The sequence below is a fragment of the Ictidomys tridecemlineatus genome, unplaced genomic scaffold (genome assembly GCF_052094955.1).
Source record: "Ictidomys tridecemlineatus isolate mIctTri1 unplaced genomic scaffold, mIctTri1.hap1 Scaffold_88, whole genome shotgun sequence".
In the NCBI taxonomy this organism is placed as follows: Eukaryota; Metazoa; Chordata; class Mammalia; order Rodentia; family Sciuridae; genus Ictidomys; species Ictidomys tridecemlineatus.
Window position 1 is genome coordinate 1 of NW_027526121.1, and position 18,583 is coordinate 18,583.

General features: G+C 34.1%; 1 protein-coding gene across 1 annotated transcript; it reads left to right on the top strand.

Moving 5' to 3' along the window:
• Positions 1–1,970: 1,970 nt before the first annotated feature.
• Positions 1,971–17,556, top strand: LOC144374785 (transport and Golgi organization protein 1 homolog). Its single transcript, XM_078037535.1, has 18 exons — positions 1,971–2,035; positions 2,276–2,353; positions 2,440–2,550; positions 3,630–3,701; positions 3,881–3,985; positions 4,629–4,751; positions 4,850–4,955; positions 5,962–6,017; positions 6,106–6,196; positions 6,368–6,506; positions 11,212–11,313; positions 12,174–12,234; positions 12,350–12,385; positions 12,463–12,530; positions 12,642–12,742; positions 13,995–14,071; positions 15,651–15,801; positions 16,810–17,556. The coding sequence occupies exons 1-18, from the start codon at positions 1,985–1,987 to the stop codon at positions 17,085–17,087; spliced, it is 1,806 nt and encodes a 601-aa protein (XP_077893661.1). The 5' UTR covers positions 1,971–1,984; the 3' UTR covers positions 17,088–17,556.
• Positions 17,557–18,583: the final 1,027 nt, after the last annotated feature.

Below are 18,583 nucleotides of genomic sequence, written 5' to 3' on the forward strand. Positions count from 1 at the left end.
TTTCTCTTTTCACTAGGTTATGTGGGATGTGGTTCCTAGCTTGTTGCTCCTCAGTTTCAGCATTTGACTTTAAAACTTTAGTCTCCCTACCTTAGATGACTGCTTTTATGCTACTTCCCATTTTCCTCTGTTGTCATTTTGAGTAAAAGGTTAGCAAGGCTATGACATTAAAGAAATGTTCATTTTTTTCTGTGTTGGAGTTTTCTGAATGCAATTTCCTGTTACGAAGATCCCCTGGATGATCCGTGGACACATCTGAATATCCCATCACCATTTATAACATTTGAAAGGACAAGTAATATGCTAAGTTACAAAGAAATTTAGTGATGTTTTAAAAAAATTTCTGCTTAGGTTTTATTATCAGGTAGTTTATTGCTGTTTTTTGGAAACGATTGTTTTTGTCCTTTCCAGAATATGTTAATTGTCATTTCTCTTATTGCTTGTGCATTTTCTTCAAGCAGTCTTTCCTTTCAGATTTCTTGCTATATATTTAGTGGTTTGCAGAAATAAGATGATGTAGCCTCTTAGTTTCTAAATTCAGCCAATAGCCAAATTTAAATTGGAGTTCTAAGATGTTTTCTGGTGAGTGAAAGTGGCATATCTTAGTACAAAGATTATGCATTTAATATTGTTTCCTCAGATTTCTTTTGAATAGTCATTGTTTCTAGACTTTATCCTGGTTATTTAGAATTGTCAAGTAAATGATTTTGAGTACACACACACACACACACACACACACACATACACATACACACATCTTTGCTGTGAAATAAGGTACATATCTTAGTGTTTTTATGTCAGAGGCTATTTATGAAATATCACTACCAATTAAATTTAAAAGGCTTGTTAACCTTTACTTATTTTTAATCCTATAAATTATTATCCTGAACCAGAATGTTATTAAATTCTCACTTGGTTATGATTCTGACTGTTGTTTTAGGAATGCTGTTTCTATTGAGCAGATGTTTGACATCAAATTTGATCTTTTTTCTCTCTTCTAGGTAAAAGATAGAGTATATCAAGGTAAATTTTTAGGTTTCTTAAACTTGTAATAACCCTTTGTATTGGTGTTTGATGTGTGTTTTATGTATGTTAGAAGTAGATACAGTGACTTTTAATGTCTATTATCTTTTTTACCTCCTGAAAATTTTACTATTCCTAGGTTGCTAGCATGGATAATAGAGTAGATGATGATGGTTCCAACTCTGAGATAGGAGATAAAGAGGAGGAACAAATTGTGGATAGGGAGATGATGATAAGTTTTAATTTGGGGCAGATTAACTTTGAATATTGATGTAATGCAGATGTATTACATTTGAAGAGTATTTCTATGCTAATGATTTAATCATGCATTAAGTAATTGAGTAGATAATTTGAAGAATGGTAATGTGAATCAGTATGTTTTCATTTCTGTTTTTCTTTGCAAAGAATTAAATGATTCCATTTTCGGAAAAGAAAGTGTTTTGAGAAGGGGGGAATATCAAACTACAACACTTTACTGTATTTTCCATCTGTGAAATAAGCTTAAATTGAAATATCATTTTGGATGGGAGGGGTTCCTGGGATTGAACTCTGGGGCACTCTACTGAGCCACATCGCCAACCCCCTATATTTAGAGACCAAGTCTCACTTAGTTGCTTAGTGTCTCGCTCTTGCTGAGGCTGGCTTTGAACTTGGAATCCTTCTAGCTCAGCCTCCTGAGCCACTGGGATTACAGGTGTGCACCACTGCACCCAGCAAAATATCATTGTTCTTATATTTTTCTTAAATTCTAATAATTTTTATACTCTTATTGCTAATAAGCATAGATTGCTTTTTAAAAGCATAATAGTTATGCTAAGAAGTATTTCCTCATAGTACCATATAACATGTCTTTGCTTTTAGTAGATTGAGTAATTGAATTTCATTTAGTGATTGTAATAATCTTGTGTATTTCCCCCTTTTAGTCAATGAACAGCAAATTTCCAAAAAGGTGAACAATTTCATGAAAGAAAATGAAGAACTAATGCAGAAATTGTCAAATTATGAACAGAAGGTATAATTATTTTTTTGTTTCTTTCTCCCTTGGTTCTAGCTTGAATCATTCCTACCTGTTTTAATTTAAAAATCATATTTTAAAATTTTTGTTTCATTATTTCCTACAAATCACCCAAATTCTAAACAGTCATATGTATTAAGTACTGATTTCTTCTGGAAAGGATCATTTGTCTGGAAGTAACTTGTATGGTAGCACTATAATTTGTGTATCTTAATTCTGAATGCTTTATTTACATAGATGAAGGAATCAAAGAAACAGGTCCAAGAGACCATGAAACAAAATATGATTCTTTCTGATGAAGCAACTAATTATAAGGTAAAAATCCCTTCTTTGGGGGGAATTACATTCTAAACTCAAAAGTAAATGTAATGAGTGAGTAATCGTGACACCTTTTTTTCCAGGATAAAATGAAGCTTCTTGAAAAAGCTAAAGAACTTCTGGATGAGGGAGCTAAAAGTCTTCATGTTATGTTAGAATCTGAGAGAGAACAGAAAGCTAAGAATCAGGACTTGGTAAGAGTTTTGCTGCTAAGTATTACTGCAATTTGGCTTTTGAAATATTTTGTAAAATTGGTTAAGTTGAACTTAGTCCAGCTGTTAACTAAAGTAAGATTAGGAGTCAAGGAAGTTGAACCCACTTCTGCCCATTTTGTGGAACTTTTAAGTACTGATACAACAACTTAAAAAATTTTTACTTACATATTTTATTTTCAATTTCTATAAGTTTCTGTAATTACATAAAAGTTGCAAAAGATGGTAGAGAGTGTGTTCTGAAATATCCTACCCCCAAGTAAGCTTGATCACCTAGCTGAGGTAGTATTTATCAGATTTCTCCACTGTAAAAATTCTTTCCAATCCTTTTCATATTGTATTCTTTGGAAGTTACCATGCACAGCCCACAGTTAAAGTATGAAGAGCTACAAGCTCAGGATGCAGCTCATGGTAGAGCACTTGCCTAGCATGCATGAGGCCCAGGATTCAATCCCAGGCATTGCAAACAAAGATTGCAGATTTATGTCCACTTCCTTAAGGAGCAAGTATCTTTATAATTTTTTTTGGAATTCTTCTGTATGTGAGATTAGTCTATTCTTCCTTAAATTTTATCATTTTTTACTTCAGATAAGAAAATTTTAAAAATGATCTTGGGAAATTTTTTTCTCTATCACTAGAAAAAAAATTACTAATTTGAACTGGTTTACTTGAAACAGTAATTAATTAGTTAATTTTCTATGCTTTAAAACATTTTATTTACTTATTGCATTATGATTTTCTATACTTTGAACTTTTTTTCTGGTTATCTCATAAACAGTAAGGTTGTGGATGCCATGAAATATTTATGACTTCATTTTCCCTCATCTCTTTCAGTTCTTGATTTTTTGCTTAGTCCAAAGCTGGATCCCCTGCATTTACCTGAAATGTAATGGGATGGCTTGACAAAAATTTTGTTGTGTTTATCTTTTTTAATATATATGTATGTGTACGTACACAAACACACACACACACACACACACACACACACACACACATATATATATATCAGTATTTCTACTGAAATCCTAATGCATATTTTGTGTTCTGTTTTCACCTGGCAGATAATGGAAAATAAGAAATCTATAGAGAAGCTTAAAGATGTCATTTCAGTAAATACTTCTGAACTTTCAGAGGTAAAGCTGCCAACTATTGCTAACGGATATTAGTACTACATCTTAGTTTTGTTGCGGACCAAAAATTTGAGGTGTGCTAAAATGTGCAAAAAATGAGAACTATATGATGTCTTGTTTGGGAAAGTATAACTTTGTTTCTTCTTTGGAATTAATTCACTAACTGTAGTGTTTTTCATTAGCTTCAAATTCTCCTTACTGAAGCTAAGCTTCGTGAAGAGAAGGTGAAGTTGAAATGCTGTCAGCTTCAGAAAGAAAATACCATGCTTAAGAAGGAGAAAGAGCAGGTAAAGAAAATTTGATGTCATACATAATGTAAACTAGAGAAGTGAATATCATTATCTTGTATCTTTCTTGGATCTGTTTCTGAGGTAAGGAATTTTCATGTAGGACCTTTTCTAGATATGCAAAGTTTAAACAATGCTCCCCAAATTGAGTGCATATATATGGTCTCCATCTGTTTTGGATTTTTGGATTATTGCTTTTCTTATCAAATGTCAATCAGTTATTAACTTGCATAGCCTCAAAGAAACTTTTTAAACCAGAAAATTAAGTATTTTATGATCCTCTTTTGAATAGTTACTGATTCACCGGCCAAGGGAAGATTACATGATAAGGAATCTAAATTTAGGAGACAGTCATATGTGCCCAGCCATTCCTGCTGGAGATAAATTATTTGAATTGGCAGCAATTTTCTGGGGAATGCAATAAACAGGGTCAACTTCCTGATAGCTCTGATGTTCTTACTGCAGCTGTGAGAGTTGGGGCCACTCTGCCCTCTTCCTTAACCAAGGTCTCAACCCCCTCGATTGAGGCAGGCCACCGAGGAGTATGGCTCTCTATTTCTTTGTCTAAGTCTTGTAGTCCTGATATATCCAGTGCAGAAACCCCTCCCTAACCCATAGGAATTCATGTGTTTTGACTTTTCAGTTGCAGCAGGAAGTAAAAGACTGGAGTACATCACACGCTGAGCTCAGTGAACAAATGAAATCATTTGAGAAGACCCAGAAAGATTTACAAGTAGCTCTTAGTCAAAAAGATGATACTATTAATGTAAGTTTATACTCCAAATACATGTTTCATCTCATGAATTCTCCTGAAATCTTCTGAATTAAAATCGAGAGTCTTCCAACCTTTTGCTTCTTTTCTAGGCTTTGACTGATCACGTCACACAGTTGAATCGGTTTCAATGTGAATCTGAATCTGAGGATCAAAGTCAAGATGAGTCAGATGAATTAACCAATGGAGAGTTAGCAGGTAACATCAGTCTCAGGGAGGTTGAATCCTTTTTTGCTTTCCTGTCTTTAATTAAGTATACAGATGCCACGTTTCAGCTGGCTTAATTTCTTCTTAAGCTTCAGGGTTGTAGACACATATCACTGGATCTATAGATATGTCTGTTGCATTGGCAGAGGTGGGTTGTTGGGGTATAATGTAGCAATAGGCATGTGAAGAACACTGACTTTTTCTATCCTATTGAAAACTAGGAAGTACACTGCAGCTACAATAGTCATATCCTATACCTCTAAGTATTGAACATTGTACAGTAAGAGAAATTTATTTCTTAACTTATGCAGATGATACTTGATTTTGATACTCATCATCTCTATGGCTCTGTGGTATTAAGGTCCACAGTCAGTCCGGAGGCAGTTGGAACCATAAACTAAGGCTGTGAGAACAGAGGCTAGAGACTATCAGAAAGCTAGAGAGGGAGTGTAACAGTGTTTACTGATGAGGAAAATATTTCCAGATGTTTTCTCCCAAGTTGGATATTGCTTACATAGCAAGTATTTCAAACCACACCTGGTAGTAGATTCAGGGAGAAAATAGAGGATTGAATCTTTCTAAACAAGACACTTATTGCCCAGGTGAGGATAGATCTGAGAGAGAAGAAAAGCTTTTATCTTACAAGAATAGCATAGATAACATTTTAGTTGTGCAAACTAGAAATTCACCTTTTTTTTTTAAGACAGACACAGTACTTTTATTTATTTTTATGCTGAGGATCAAACTCAGTGCCTCACACATGCTAGGTGAGCACTCTACCACTGAGCCACAACCCCAGTCTGAAATTCACCTCTCTCTTTTTTTTTTTAAATCTAAGCTTGCAATTCTCTTAAAAGTCATTAGTCTAATCAGTATAATTATTTAATTGATTTTTTTCTTCCAGTGTTTGAACACAATCATTCTTTAGTTTAGGGAAGTTAAGAGAATATAGAGTTAAAAGTAAGGAAAGAAAAAGCTAAAGTCTTTTGTTTTTTAGGTGATCGGAACGAGAAGATCAAAGATCAAATTAAGCAGATGATGGATGTCTCTCAGGTATAGTTCTTTGTAAGAGTCCCATAGTACCTGTGAATTCTTCCTGTGCCTCACTTTTAAGAATACCTCTCTTTTCTGCAATTTTTAGACAAAAACTACAATATCAGTAGTTGAAGAGGATCTAAAACTTTTACAACTTAAGCTAAGAGCCTCGATGTCCACAAAATGTAATCTAGAAGGTGGGTTCTTCTTGAGAAGAAATTGCCATGTTGGAAAGACTTAAAAATTTATTGGAAAGATAAAGAATGGCTTCTTGCTTTCATGCTTCTTACTTTTCTTGGCACTACTCCCTCAAACAAGTTCTTAAGTCCTTGTACACATATAGAGATAAGCTGTTTTATCCTTTACAGACCAAATAAAGAAATTAGAAAGTGACTGCAATTCACTACGGTCTTCTAAAGTTGGACTGGAAGAGGAATGCAAAACTCTTAGGCAGAAAGTGGAGATTTTAAATGAACTCTACCAGCAAAATGAGATGGCACTAAAAAAGTAAGATTTCCATTGTTTGTTATTGTTATCATTGTGTGAACTAACAGATAATTTTATCTAGTAGAGATTTGTCTTTTTTCCTTTGTGTTTTGTTTCCTATAAGTTGCATTTTTCTTTCCATCATCAGTCTTAAGAGTCCTGAGGTAGTTGGAACCATAAACTAAGGCTGTGAGGACATCGTAATCAATTGTCAAATTCATATGAAGGCAAGAAGTGGTAAACTGGTATTAACAGTCACTGATGTGGAAATACCTCTCAAAGATCTAGACCCTTTCTATGATCCCACTATTTATTTTAATTTCCTTTCATTGTGATCAGTTATGTAATTCTAATATTTTGAACTTGTATCTCTAACTCTGGACCTTTAAAAATACTGAGTGTTTTGGAATGACATGTTTTAGTAGAATAAAAACTTCAAAAAGGAATAATGTTTACTTATTGATGGTACAAGTTTTGGACTTGAGTATCTCAGATGTTCACACTAAAAATTGAACTGTGGCAAGGATTTTAGGAGTTACGATTACAGAAGTACTTGTTTGTAGTATATATTTATATATTAATCTTCTCAGTGTGGAGCTAGTTATTTTTTGGAAGTTCCTTTGAAGTTTTTAATCCACAAAAAATACTTGAATTCTCTAAAAATAGTTTTTTTTGTGTCAGATTTTATTTGTTTGCACCTGATTTATTAACAAGATATATATATATATATATATCTTGTTAAAGCAAAGACAGACCTTCTTATAGACCTAACTATTTTTAGGTGTTTTGATTTCTGTTGCCTAATTAATGCATTAAATATTGAAACCTTTCCATTAACTTTTCTAAAATTCTGTGATCTCCAAGCGACTTTTTTAGAATCTCAAATTTTTGTTCAGGCCAGTTCTAAATGCCTGGCCTGTTTCAAAGAAACATTTCTCATTTTATCACTTTTTTTTCAAAAGAACACTTGTTTTCTCTGTCCCTACTAGTAATATGAATGACCTAAATGGCAATTAATTTTCTTTGTAATGCAGTTAAATTGTAGCACTATTTTTCTCAACTCCTCCAAAATTCATTCAGTCATCATCTGTGGTTTGTACTCTTTTTTTCTCATCCCCAGGTACTATGTTAGTTCATGCCTGTGTCATCTTTTCTGTTTCTAACCTAGGTCATCTGTCTTCATTCTCCATTATTTATATTTTTATATAATTTATTTTCAAATTCTTAGTAATTTTCTCTATAGCTGCTTGAGTGGACTTTCTAAAATATAAGTCTGTCCATGTCAATATGTGCCTGTGGTTTATGAAGAATTTGCTTTCTATTTGATGACCTGTTCTTTTTTTCTTCCTTGTATCTTTTTAATAGTTTAAATATTTTTAATTATTTTCCTCATCACCTGTATAAGCTTGATGTAATCATAAATTATAATGGAATTATAATTATATAATTATAATTTTATTCATCTTCTCATAATTTAAAGGCCTTGGTATATATTCTGGATTTAATAAAAACCTGACATAGATTAATAGGTTTATTACTTGTTTTTATGGGCTTTAAGTAGCTCCTGAATCAGATAACTGTTGTGGCATCGTATGTTAGTACTTCATATACTGTGAACTCCACAAGACATTCATTCAATTTATACACATATTTAAAGTTTCTGTAGTTCTGCATTCTACACTGTTGGTTTCTTAGTTGAAATTATTTTCATTCTATTTGAACATTGTCCTTTAATGATAGATTTGATTAGTGTATCAAAGTAGTACAAGGATAAACAGAGAATAGTATTTTATCCACTAAATATTGCTACCTTTATAATCTGTATTAGGTTGACATGAACTTCATGATTAGAGTTAAAACCAGTTTCCATTTTTAAAGGATCTTTCTTTTGGCTACTGAATTTTGACTGTTACTTAGTTTTAGCAATTTGAAAATATCCAATTAATTACCATCTGTTTTAATTTTTTTTCTTTAAGGAGTCCGTTATCATTGTTGTTTGGTCTTATCTCCCTCCCCTAGTTCCTGTAGTCATTTCTCTCTTTTTTTAACAGTTGTATTGGGAAGTGCCTATGTGTAGTTTTCTCCACCCCACCCACTTTTTCCTCTTGCAGTTATGTTGCTTGGGACCATTAAACATTTCTTGAATTTTCGAGTCTTTTTCTAAATGTTGATTTTACCTCATTCTCTCTTCTGATTATAATAATGCATATTAGAATTTGATTTCCCCTGCCTCCTACATTCTGGATTTACTTCTTCTGGATATTTTCTTCTGACCTGTCTTAAAAGCGGTAGGATTTATTTTACTTCCCAAATCTGTTGTTAAAATCATTCATTGAGTTTAGGATTTTAAAAAGTTCAGGGTTTAAAATATTATTTTAGTTGTAGATGGACATAATATTTTATTTTATTTTTTATAGGATTTTTTTAAGAGAGAGAGAAAGATAATTTTAATATTTATTTTTTAGTTTTTGGCGGACACAACATCTTTGTTTGTATGTGGTGCTGAGGATTGAACCCGGGCTGCACACATGCCAGATGAGCGCCTTACTGCTTGAGCCACATCCCCAGCCCGACACAATATTTTATTTATTTTATGTGGTGTTGAGGACTGATCCCAGTGCCCCACACATGTGGGGCACGTGCTTCACCACTGAGCCACAACCCCAGTCCTATTTCAGTACTACAGCTCAAATGCAGGACCTTGAGCCATGTGCTCTACTATTGAGCAACCTCCCCAGACTCCTTGCTCTTTCTCATAAGGGACTAGTGTCTTACTGCTTTCCAAGCTATCTTTAATCTCATCATTCTGCCTCTGCCTCCAAGTATCTTCGACTGTATGTAGGTCACCACACCCAACTATTTCTCGGTTTTATAGCTTCTAATCCTTTGACAAAATTTATAATCTTTTTTTTCCTCTTTTGTGGTGCTGGGGTTTGAACTCAGAGCCTTGTGCATGCAAGGCAGCACTCTACCAACTAAACTATATTCCCAGACCTGAAATTCATAATCTTGACTTTACTTTTTTGACTATATAAAGCACAGTGATTTTAAAACATGTGCGGTTAACCCCATTAGGTGGTTTCCTTTTCTGTGGGATTTTTTCTCACAGAATTTTGTCTTATGGAGTGCCTGGTCAGTTTTGATTGGCTAACATTGTTGTGATAATTATACATGAAATTTGAGGAACTAAGATGAAGTTATCTTCTTATAGAAAAGTGTTGAGGTTACTTGAGTAAGATTGTCACTTCAAACTTAGTCAGCAATTAAGATAATTCAAAAATGACTTGTCTTTTCAATGTTTCAGTATTGTTCCTTTTGGATTTTTTGCCTGTTCATCACTTAAGTGTGCAGTACTTTCTAATCTAAACTCAAAGGCTAGGGCTTTTATTAAGGGTCCCTTTATTTGTAGCCCCAAACACTTCTTTTTTCCTCTAAGCCCAGGAATTTGATGAAGGCTTAGTTCAGACTCATTATATCTTTGTGTTATCTTCAATATGTGGGTAAACCTAGGAGAAAAGTACCTTAAAGTGCCAGCTTTACTTGTAATTCTGAGATTCTTTTTTCTAATGGATCTTGGCCACATACATATATCTTCACTGCCTTTTTAGCTTGTATCCTTTCAAACACAATTTTATATTCTTATAAAGATGTTTCGATTGTTCTTAGTGCTCTCAGACTAACTCTTTGGTAATTGGAAACAAAATTCTCTCTGTCCTTCAAGATTCAGTTTTCTCCATATTCCTTCTTAAGCCAGTGGGGAAAATTATTATTCCTTTAGGCGTCATTTATACCTGAAACAGTGAGCTCTTTTATTCTTTAGCATCTTACAAGGTAACTAGTATATTATAGCCACTCATAAAATACTTGCTGAAGAATTAAATGAGAAGCTATATAAGAATATATAATCCCCTTTTTCTATTTGGTATCAATAATCCTTTTTTACTATAGTTCTTCTGATTTATGGAAAATTAAGTTTCAAGTTAATTATCTTTTGAATTGGAACTATGGCTAAAGTAGTACAAGGATAGCAGAAAATAGTATTTTTAAAATCATTAAATGTGGCTACCTTTGTCTCAGTAGATGAACATCTTGAGTTTCATGATCAGAGTTAAAACTTGTCAGTAGATAATACTCTGATGGTGGGTCAGTTTGGCTTCTTTTTCTGGTTGACAGACATTATCAAAACGCAGATTTGTCTTTTTGCTTAATTGCAATTCTTTTGAAATATATATCTAAAGTGTGAAAAATGTTCTGTGGCTAATTGCATAGCTAAAAGACATATTCTAGAAGATTTTTTCTTTGATTGACTATATCTTTATTATGGTACCAGTCTTGGATTGAGAAAAGAGTTCCTCCATGACAAAGATATACTTAGTGTCCTACCCATGGCAGAAACGAGAAAAGAATTATCCCTTGCTTTATCCTAATATGTTTAATTATGTTAGGTTTATCAATCCTGATCTTCCACATTGAAGTAAAGTGAGTTTTTATTATCTTACACACAGGAGACTTGCCCTTGGGGCACATGTTGTTTTCACATTTATTTTATTTACTGGTAAATAGAGAATTAAGAGGAAAAATTAGAAAATGTAAGTGATTTGCCAGAGTTTGATTTACGAAATTGCAGGTTTGAATTCCTATTTTATGTGCCTAAGCATTTTATAGAATTGTGAAAAGTGATATTCACAGAAAGAAACTTTTGATTTGATAACTGGCTTTATTTTAGGAAAGTGAGCCAAGAAGAATATGAGAGACTAGAAAAAGAGCAGCGGCTGTCAGCTGCAGATGAAAAGGTGGTTTCCGCTGTACAGGAAGTTAAAAATTACAAGTGAGTTCAGTTTCTAAAGGAGGGTGTCAATGTCTAATAAACTAGTGGTGGCTTTCTTTTTTAATCTTTTTTTACATTATGTAGATAGAAGAAAATAGCATGGAAGTATAAATAACGAGAGGATATGAATACATTCAATTCACACAGGAGAAAAAATAAATTTCAACTTTACAAATGAAAAATGTTAACAAAAATTTACTTATACCCAATGGGCAAGACCATAGGGAACTTGGTCAATGCAAACAGTTCTGGGGGTTTTGTATGTTGTAGTAATTCTTTAAGAAATCAGTTTGCTGTGTGATGTATCAAGACCCACAAAAGTGTGGCATTTGATAGACCTTGGAAATCTTTTATGGATATAATTTGAAAAAAAGAAAAAAAAGTTTTAAGGAGGAAGATATTTCTAGCAGAATTACTTGAGAACACACTGATGAACAGTTAAGGAAATTATAATTTATCATTCAGAATCTCTAGCAATTAAATGATAAAGAAGTTATTAGTATTGGGTCTTTATTTTATTTTATTTATTTATTTATTTATTTTTGGTGCTTTACTACTAAGCTACATCCTTAGACCTTTTTTTTTTACTTTGAGACAGGGTCTCAGTTGCATAGGTTCCCACTTAATTGCTGAGACTGACCTCGAACTTGTGATCCTCCTGCCTCAGCTTCCCAATCATTGGGATTACTGGCATGTGGCATTGCACCTGGCCTGTAGTATTAGTTTTGATCACACTGGATTCATATAACTATAGAAATGTTTTTCTTATGTATGATAAAGTCTTTAAAAGTATAGCTGATGGAATAAAGGGAAAATGGTCAGAAATGTTTCAAATGTTATTCAATTGTTGTAATTCTTAGGCGGAGAATTGAAGAGATGGAAGAAGCATTACAGAAAACCAAGCACTCGTTTAAAAACCAGGTAGTAATTAATACTGTCCTGTAGTTGCAGAATTTCTTGATATCTAATACAGACAATTATAGGCTATTATAATGAGTCCCTAAAAACATATTTTTTAATGTATTGTCTTTTTCAGATTGCTATGCATGAGAAGAAAGCTCATGATAATTGGGTAAGATTTTTTTCCCCCTTTTCTTTATTTTGTGCATAGCCTACTGCAACTGAATTTGAATATTTTCTCTTTAATAGCTCAAAGCTCGTTCTGCAGAAAGAGCTATAGCTGAAGAGAAAAGGGAAGTTGCTAATTTGAGACAGAAGTATGTGATTTTGGTATCTTCCTATATGTTTTATAGTGTTTTAAGGTTATGCTAGATATTATCTATAGATTGCTGTTTCATAATTCAGTCCATTCTTTCTCAATATTCAAGACTATTGGAAATGACCCAAAAGATCGCAGTGCGTCAAGATGAACCCGGGATTGTAAAACCTATGCTGGGAAGACCAGATTTACAAAATCCTCCTCAGAGAGGTAGGGGGCACTTTGTAAAAGGAGCTATTTTATTTCTTGGTGCAGAATGTATGTAAATTACTTTTTATTTCTGTGTGTAATGGTTATGAAATAATCTGAATGATTTGCTAAAGCAGGAGGTGAGGGTTGGTGTCAGGGAGAAGGCTGCCTTAAAGTAGTAACACGGCATTGTTGTCTTTAGGTCCACTGAGCCATAATGGCTCTTTTGGTCCATCCCCCATGAGTGGTGGAGAATGTTCCCCTTCTTCACCTTCTGCTACTCTTAATCAAAAAGATATGCCTAGAAACGGATTTAGTGAGCATTCACATGTTGCTTTATAGTAAACTGCTTCAAGGTTTTTTTTTTTTCCCTTTTGAATATTCTAATGAAAACATTGAATTTGGGCCTGTACAATATATAGAAGATAATTTCTTACTTTATCTTAGTGAATGTTTTCTGGAAAATCTGTTCTAGAATAGAAAGCATTTTTTTTCCTGGAGGTCCCTGTATTGTTTTTTTCTTTTAAATTTTACACTGCGAAGTGTAAACCTTTATCTTTAAATTAAATCTCTATGGTGTTCCTTTCCCAAATATTATAAAAGTAGCCTTAAACTTTATGTAGCATACATATTTCCAACATGAAATACTGAATCTTATTTCAAATTCTAAATAGGACTGTAGTCTTGGTAAGATTGGAAGTCAGGTTATACAGACTAAAGAAAAGCCAGCCTACACATACTTTAAGTCTATAGCTTAAAGTTTAGGACCAGTACTTATTAATCTCCTGTTCTATCAACCCAAGGCAGTTCTTTATTTTACTTAAGTCTCTTCATAAATTGTGATTTACGTATTGGGCAACCCATTTAAAAATATTTTTAATTGTAGGTGGACATGATATCTTTATTTATTTTTTAAATGTGTGCTGAGAATCAAACCCAGTGCCTCACACATGCTAGGCAAACACTCTACAACTGAGCTATGACACCAACCCCTGGGCAACCCATTTTTCATGTTGCTTTCTAGTTATTGTTGAACCCTGACCTGTCCACCAGTGGTTTATTTCTTCTGAAAAATACATACAAGGGCTCTGATCTTTCTTTCCCAAGGTCAATGGATGGACCTTTACCTCGTACTGGTCTTCTGAGGCATCTGGGAAACCCGTTGCCTCTGGTAAAGGGACCAAGTAATTTCAAAGAATCTGTAATTGTGGATGGAGGATTTTCATTCTTTTCATGTTAGAATAGTCTGAATCCATTCTTTGATCTCTAACAGACTCAGGATGTGGTCCAGCTCACATGAACAGCAGCTCCAGAAGTTCTTCTCCAGCTAAGGTGACGAATGAGGGCAAGGTAAGTTCTGTAGTTACTGTGAATCATGTGGTCATGCAGGAACATGTAGCTTTCCTACAGTACTTGCTCTTTGCTTTATCCTTCTTTGTGTTCTATTTGTACTATCCCATTTGTTTTTTAAAAAGCAAACTGTTCCCCAAGAACCTGAGACCCCCTCAGTCTCCACCCTTACTTCTTTGACTGAGCATCCAGTTGGAGTAAGTACTTAGAGGTTGAGAACTGAATTGGGTTTTATTCTGTGCATTTATGGGAAGGATATTCAGAGCATGACACTGATCTTGTTTGCTTTAAACTGCATGCAATATTGAGCTTACTTTTCTCTTTAACTTGGGAATGTTGCTTAAGTGTGTACAACTATAATGAACTACAGAATGTGAAAAGTTATCACTCTAACTTTATATGGTGTTTTGTGTTGAATGTTCTAAGGCAAAGTAAATTCATTATAAATTATATAGTTCATCATTTTTATTTTTGTTTGGAAGAATGTTATTTAAGAATTCCTCCATTTGTGCAAACCCTATTTTGAGTGATTTGAATTAGATTGGTATCAGATTTTCCATGAAACAATGATCATCTGAAATGACCTCTTGAGCCAGTCCCAAGAAATGGTCTCATTTGTTCACATAAGTGTATTCTCTTGTAACTGTGTTGCTATTATATCTAGTAGGTCTTCTGCAGCTCTATAATAAAATAAATTTTTAATTGTTTAGTTTCAAACCAACTACTCATAGGAAATGATAAATCAATATCTCAAATGGTGTACAGTAAATGAAAGTAAATATTAAAGGCTTGTCTTCCTAATTTGTGTATATAGCACTGTGATGGAAAATACTTCTCAAGTTCCAGTGTATATATATTCCAGGAATATACATCTCTGGAGAAATCTAAGGGCAGCTTAGATAAGACCCCAAACCCCTTTGTAGTAGAAGATTTAAAAGAGAGAAAAGACCCATTGTTAGAGAGGAATAGAGGTGGGAAAAGCATGGCTTGGAGGCAAACCTGGGATTGAGTTCTTTAATATGCAGTGTGGCCTTCAACAAATTATGATATCCCATTTGCTTTTGTTCCCTCTTATTTAAAACAAGACAGTCTACTTAAAGATCTCAGAGGTTGAATAATATATGAAAGACTTACTGAAGATATAGTAGAATAGTAGCTATTATTACATGAGTAGAGAATGGATTTTTCATTTTATTCTGTTCATTCTTAATATGGAAGTAATGAGCTATTGTGATGAAAGGGAAGTGATGGGGATGGGGGGACTCCCTTTGAAATAGATTGTAGTGAATACAGCATGACATACTGGTCAGAAATCACCTCTGTTAATAACCCCTGCCAGTCCTCTTGCCTTTCCCTTTCCTGTGCAGATATAATCAGTAACAAACTGCTCCCTCTTGTGGCATCCTTCCAACTTCTGTAAGCTGTCAGTGGGAATACACAGGAGGGGTGGGTAGAGTTTTGTTGCACTGATGGTGTTCTCTGGACAGGTTTTGGGTTTTAGCTTTTATAGGTATTGGTACTTTGTCTTAATACATAGGAATTTTAAAACTTTTAACTGCTTTCAAATCTTAAATTGCAGGTTCATATGGCTATGAAAGGGCCCCCTCCTTTCTCAGGGGTACCCTTCATGGGACCCCAGATGGGACGGCCTCCACCACCTCCCATTTGGTATGGACCGCCACTTCAGCTCGGTGGGCCTTTTGGGCCTCGGCCAATTCCTCCACCATTTGGTATGATGATCTGAAAAGTAGTGATTGACTTATAAATCACATTCATCTTCCACTTCTATTGCTTGCTAAAACAGTTGGTTGCTATCTCAGGTCTTAACAATGAAAGGATAAAGCTGAGTACATTTTAACTTTTCCTCCAGTTTTCTGGGACATATGGGACACTACATAATCTTATACTGAGATAGGCAATAGCTATCTCTCATAGACAAGGATAAGGGGCTATATATAGAAAAGCCAGAAATATTACTTCTGCAGATGTTTGTTGAAAATCTGTTGATATGCACTGCAATAGATGGAAAGGTGGATGAGACGCATGCCATAACTTAAAATTTTGTCACAGATATGAAAATCCTATAACATAAAGTTTGTAATCACCCATAATGGAAGCATAAGCAGTAGGTTATAGAATATAGAAAAGGAAAAGTCAAACCCTCCTTACCTTGAAAAAAGTCAGAGGGAAGTGTTAAAGAGGAATTAACAGTGACCTAATAAATGTTCCTGGTTTAATTAGGTGGATGTGGAAGGCCTTTTCCAGGAGGGCATGCGTGCACCTTGATTCTGATGGCATGTGTAAAGTCCATGCTGAAATACTTCATGAATTTTTAATGGATACAGTAATAGATAGTGAGATTTCCTTTTATCAAAATTTCTTTGATGTAGTAAACTTCTTATTTCATAATCTATCATCTTGTCATGGTAATACTTCCAAATATAAATGGAGCTCTTGTGAGATAGAAATAATTCTGCAATTATATAGTAGGGAAAGAAAAAAGACAAGCCTGGAGCTAGGTAGAGCCATGTTAAATCCTTAATATGTTGCTTCATGGCTGGTTGGTCAAAGGCTATAACCTAAACTTGTTCCATCTCAGTTTGCCTCATCTGGCAAGTCAGGATGTTCACCAGCTGATGTTCTAGGCTTGGGAGAAATTAAAGACTATATTAACATACTTGAAATCACCCTAGTTCAGAAATTTCTGGTATTTACATAACTTCCTTTTTATTTTCCAGGTCCTGGTATGCGTCCACCAATAGGCTTCAGAGAATATGCACCAGGTGTTACACCTGGAAAATGGGATTTGCCTTTTGACCCTCGTGATTTTTTTCCAGGACCTGCACCAGCACCATTTAGACCTTTAGGCTCATTTGGCCCAAGAGAGTACTTCATTCCTGGTGCCCCATTACCACCTCCAACTCATGGTCCCCAAGACTATGGGCCACCACCTGCTGCAAAAGACTTAATGCCTTCAGGCTTTAAAGATGAAACTCCACCTAATTCTCAAGAGTAGTGAGGGCTGTTCACAGGCCTTAAAAACAGGGCCCATAAAATTAACCTCTGACACTTAGTCAGAGTTAAAGGATTATTGGATTATTGGCTTCAAAATATAAAAGTTTATTTTAAATGGTTTATGTTTTCAGAATGAAGCTGCCTTGGCGCAGTATACATTTTGAGCCAAAATATTTTCCCCCTAAATATCCCCCACTTAAGCTAGAGTATCCTTCCAATTTAAAAATGTGCAATAAGGAATACCTTTGTTTTAGTTAATGTAGCATATACAATTGCTAAATGATTTAGAATGTCATAATTATGGACATTTCCTGTGGAAATGCTTTAAGAACATATATTTCCATTATCCTATTATTAGTGTATTCCAGTTGATAACAGAGAAATGGTGTTTTATAAGCTTGATTTTTTTTTTCTCTTTCAATATCTGGTCGCAGAGACTGTTGGGCTAAAAATGTTTACTCAAAGATCATAAACATCATTTTGCTTCTTGCTGAAGTTCTTTATTGTAATAGTTCATAAAAATTGTTTATTAATATTTCCCAAGTGTCTGTTGATTCATTGGATCGTCATGAGATTTTGTGCCATTGGGGAAGCATGTAAACGCACTCTGAACTGAAGATAGTGACTTGGCAGCATATTCCCTGTTGCTCACTGTTAAGGAGGCTGGACCTTGGTCAACTGTGGACTTCTACAGAGGATTTCTTTTACTTGTGAGAAGTCTTGTGGCTCTATTTTTGTAGCACATTCATGTACTTTTTTCTAACCACTGTCCATGTGAGAATGCTTTTCTGAGAATGAGTTTACATTAGTAGCAAGAGCTACTGCTTTTGCCATTATTGCATTGTAACAGTAAAATATAAGGTGGTATGTTATGTCTATAAAAAACTAAGGAAATTTCTTTTTAAAAATGTACAAAACACACTCTTCTCTTTCCCATACCTTCCCACTGATTTTCAAGGAATATGATAAAAAAATTAGAAAAGTATAATCCTCTAAGAATGAATGAAACTCTAAGGCTTATAATGTCTTTACTCAGCAACTACGGGCTGAATTAAATTCTTTTTTTTTGATAGATACTCAAACATATTTTATTTAAAAAACAATTAAAGCAAGTCCTGGATCTGTAACTACTGTCTTTAAAACAATGTTTCTAAGAACTAGCTCTCCAGAACTGTAATTTTAATTACGGCAATTTTAACAGTACATTTTAAGACGTTTAAGATTTAAATAAAATTATAAAAGCCTGATACTTTTGTTTACTGCTAGACCATATTCTTCCATTCTTTTAAATTCTAGAAAGTAATAGGATTGTTGAAACCTAGAACATAACATATCATTGTTTTTTTATGTCCCCTAAGTATTCTCAAAATAGGGGCAAAAGCTTCAGTGTGAAACAAAATCTCTGTGAAACAAAATCTCTAAACTACTGAAGATAACTCAGAATAAAAATGAATTCTTCCTAAAGGACTCAAATTCTATCTACATAACTTCCATTTA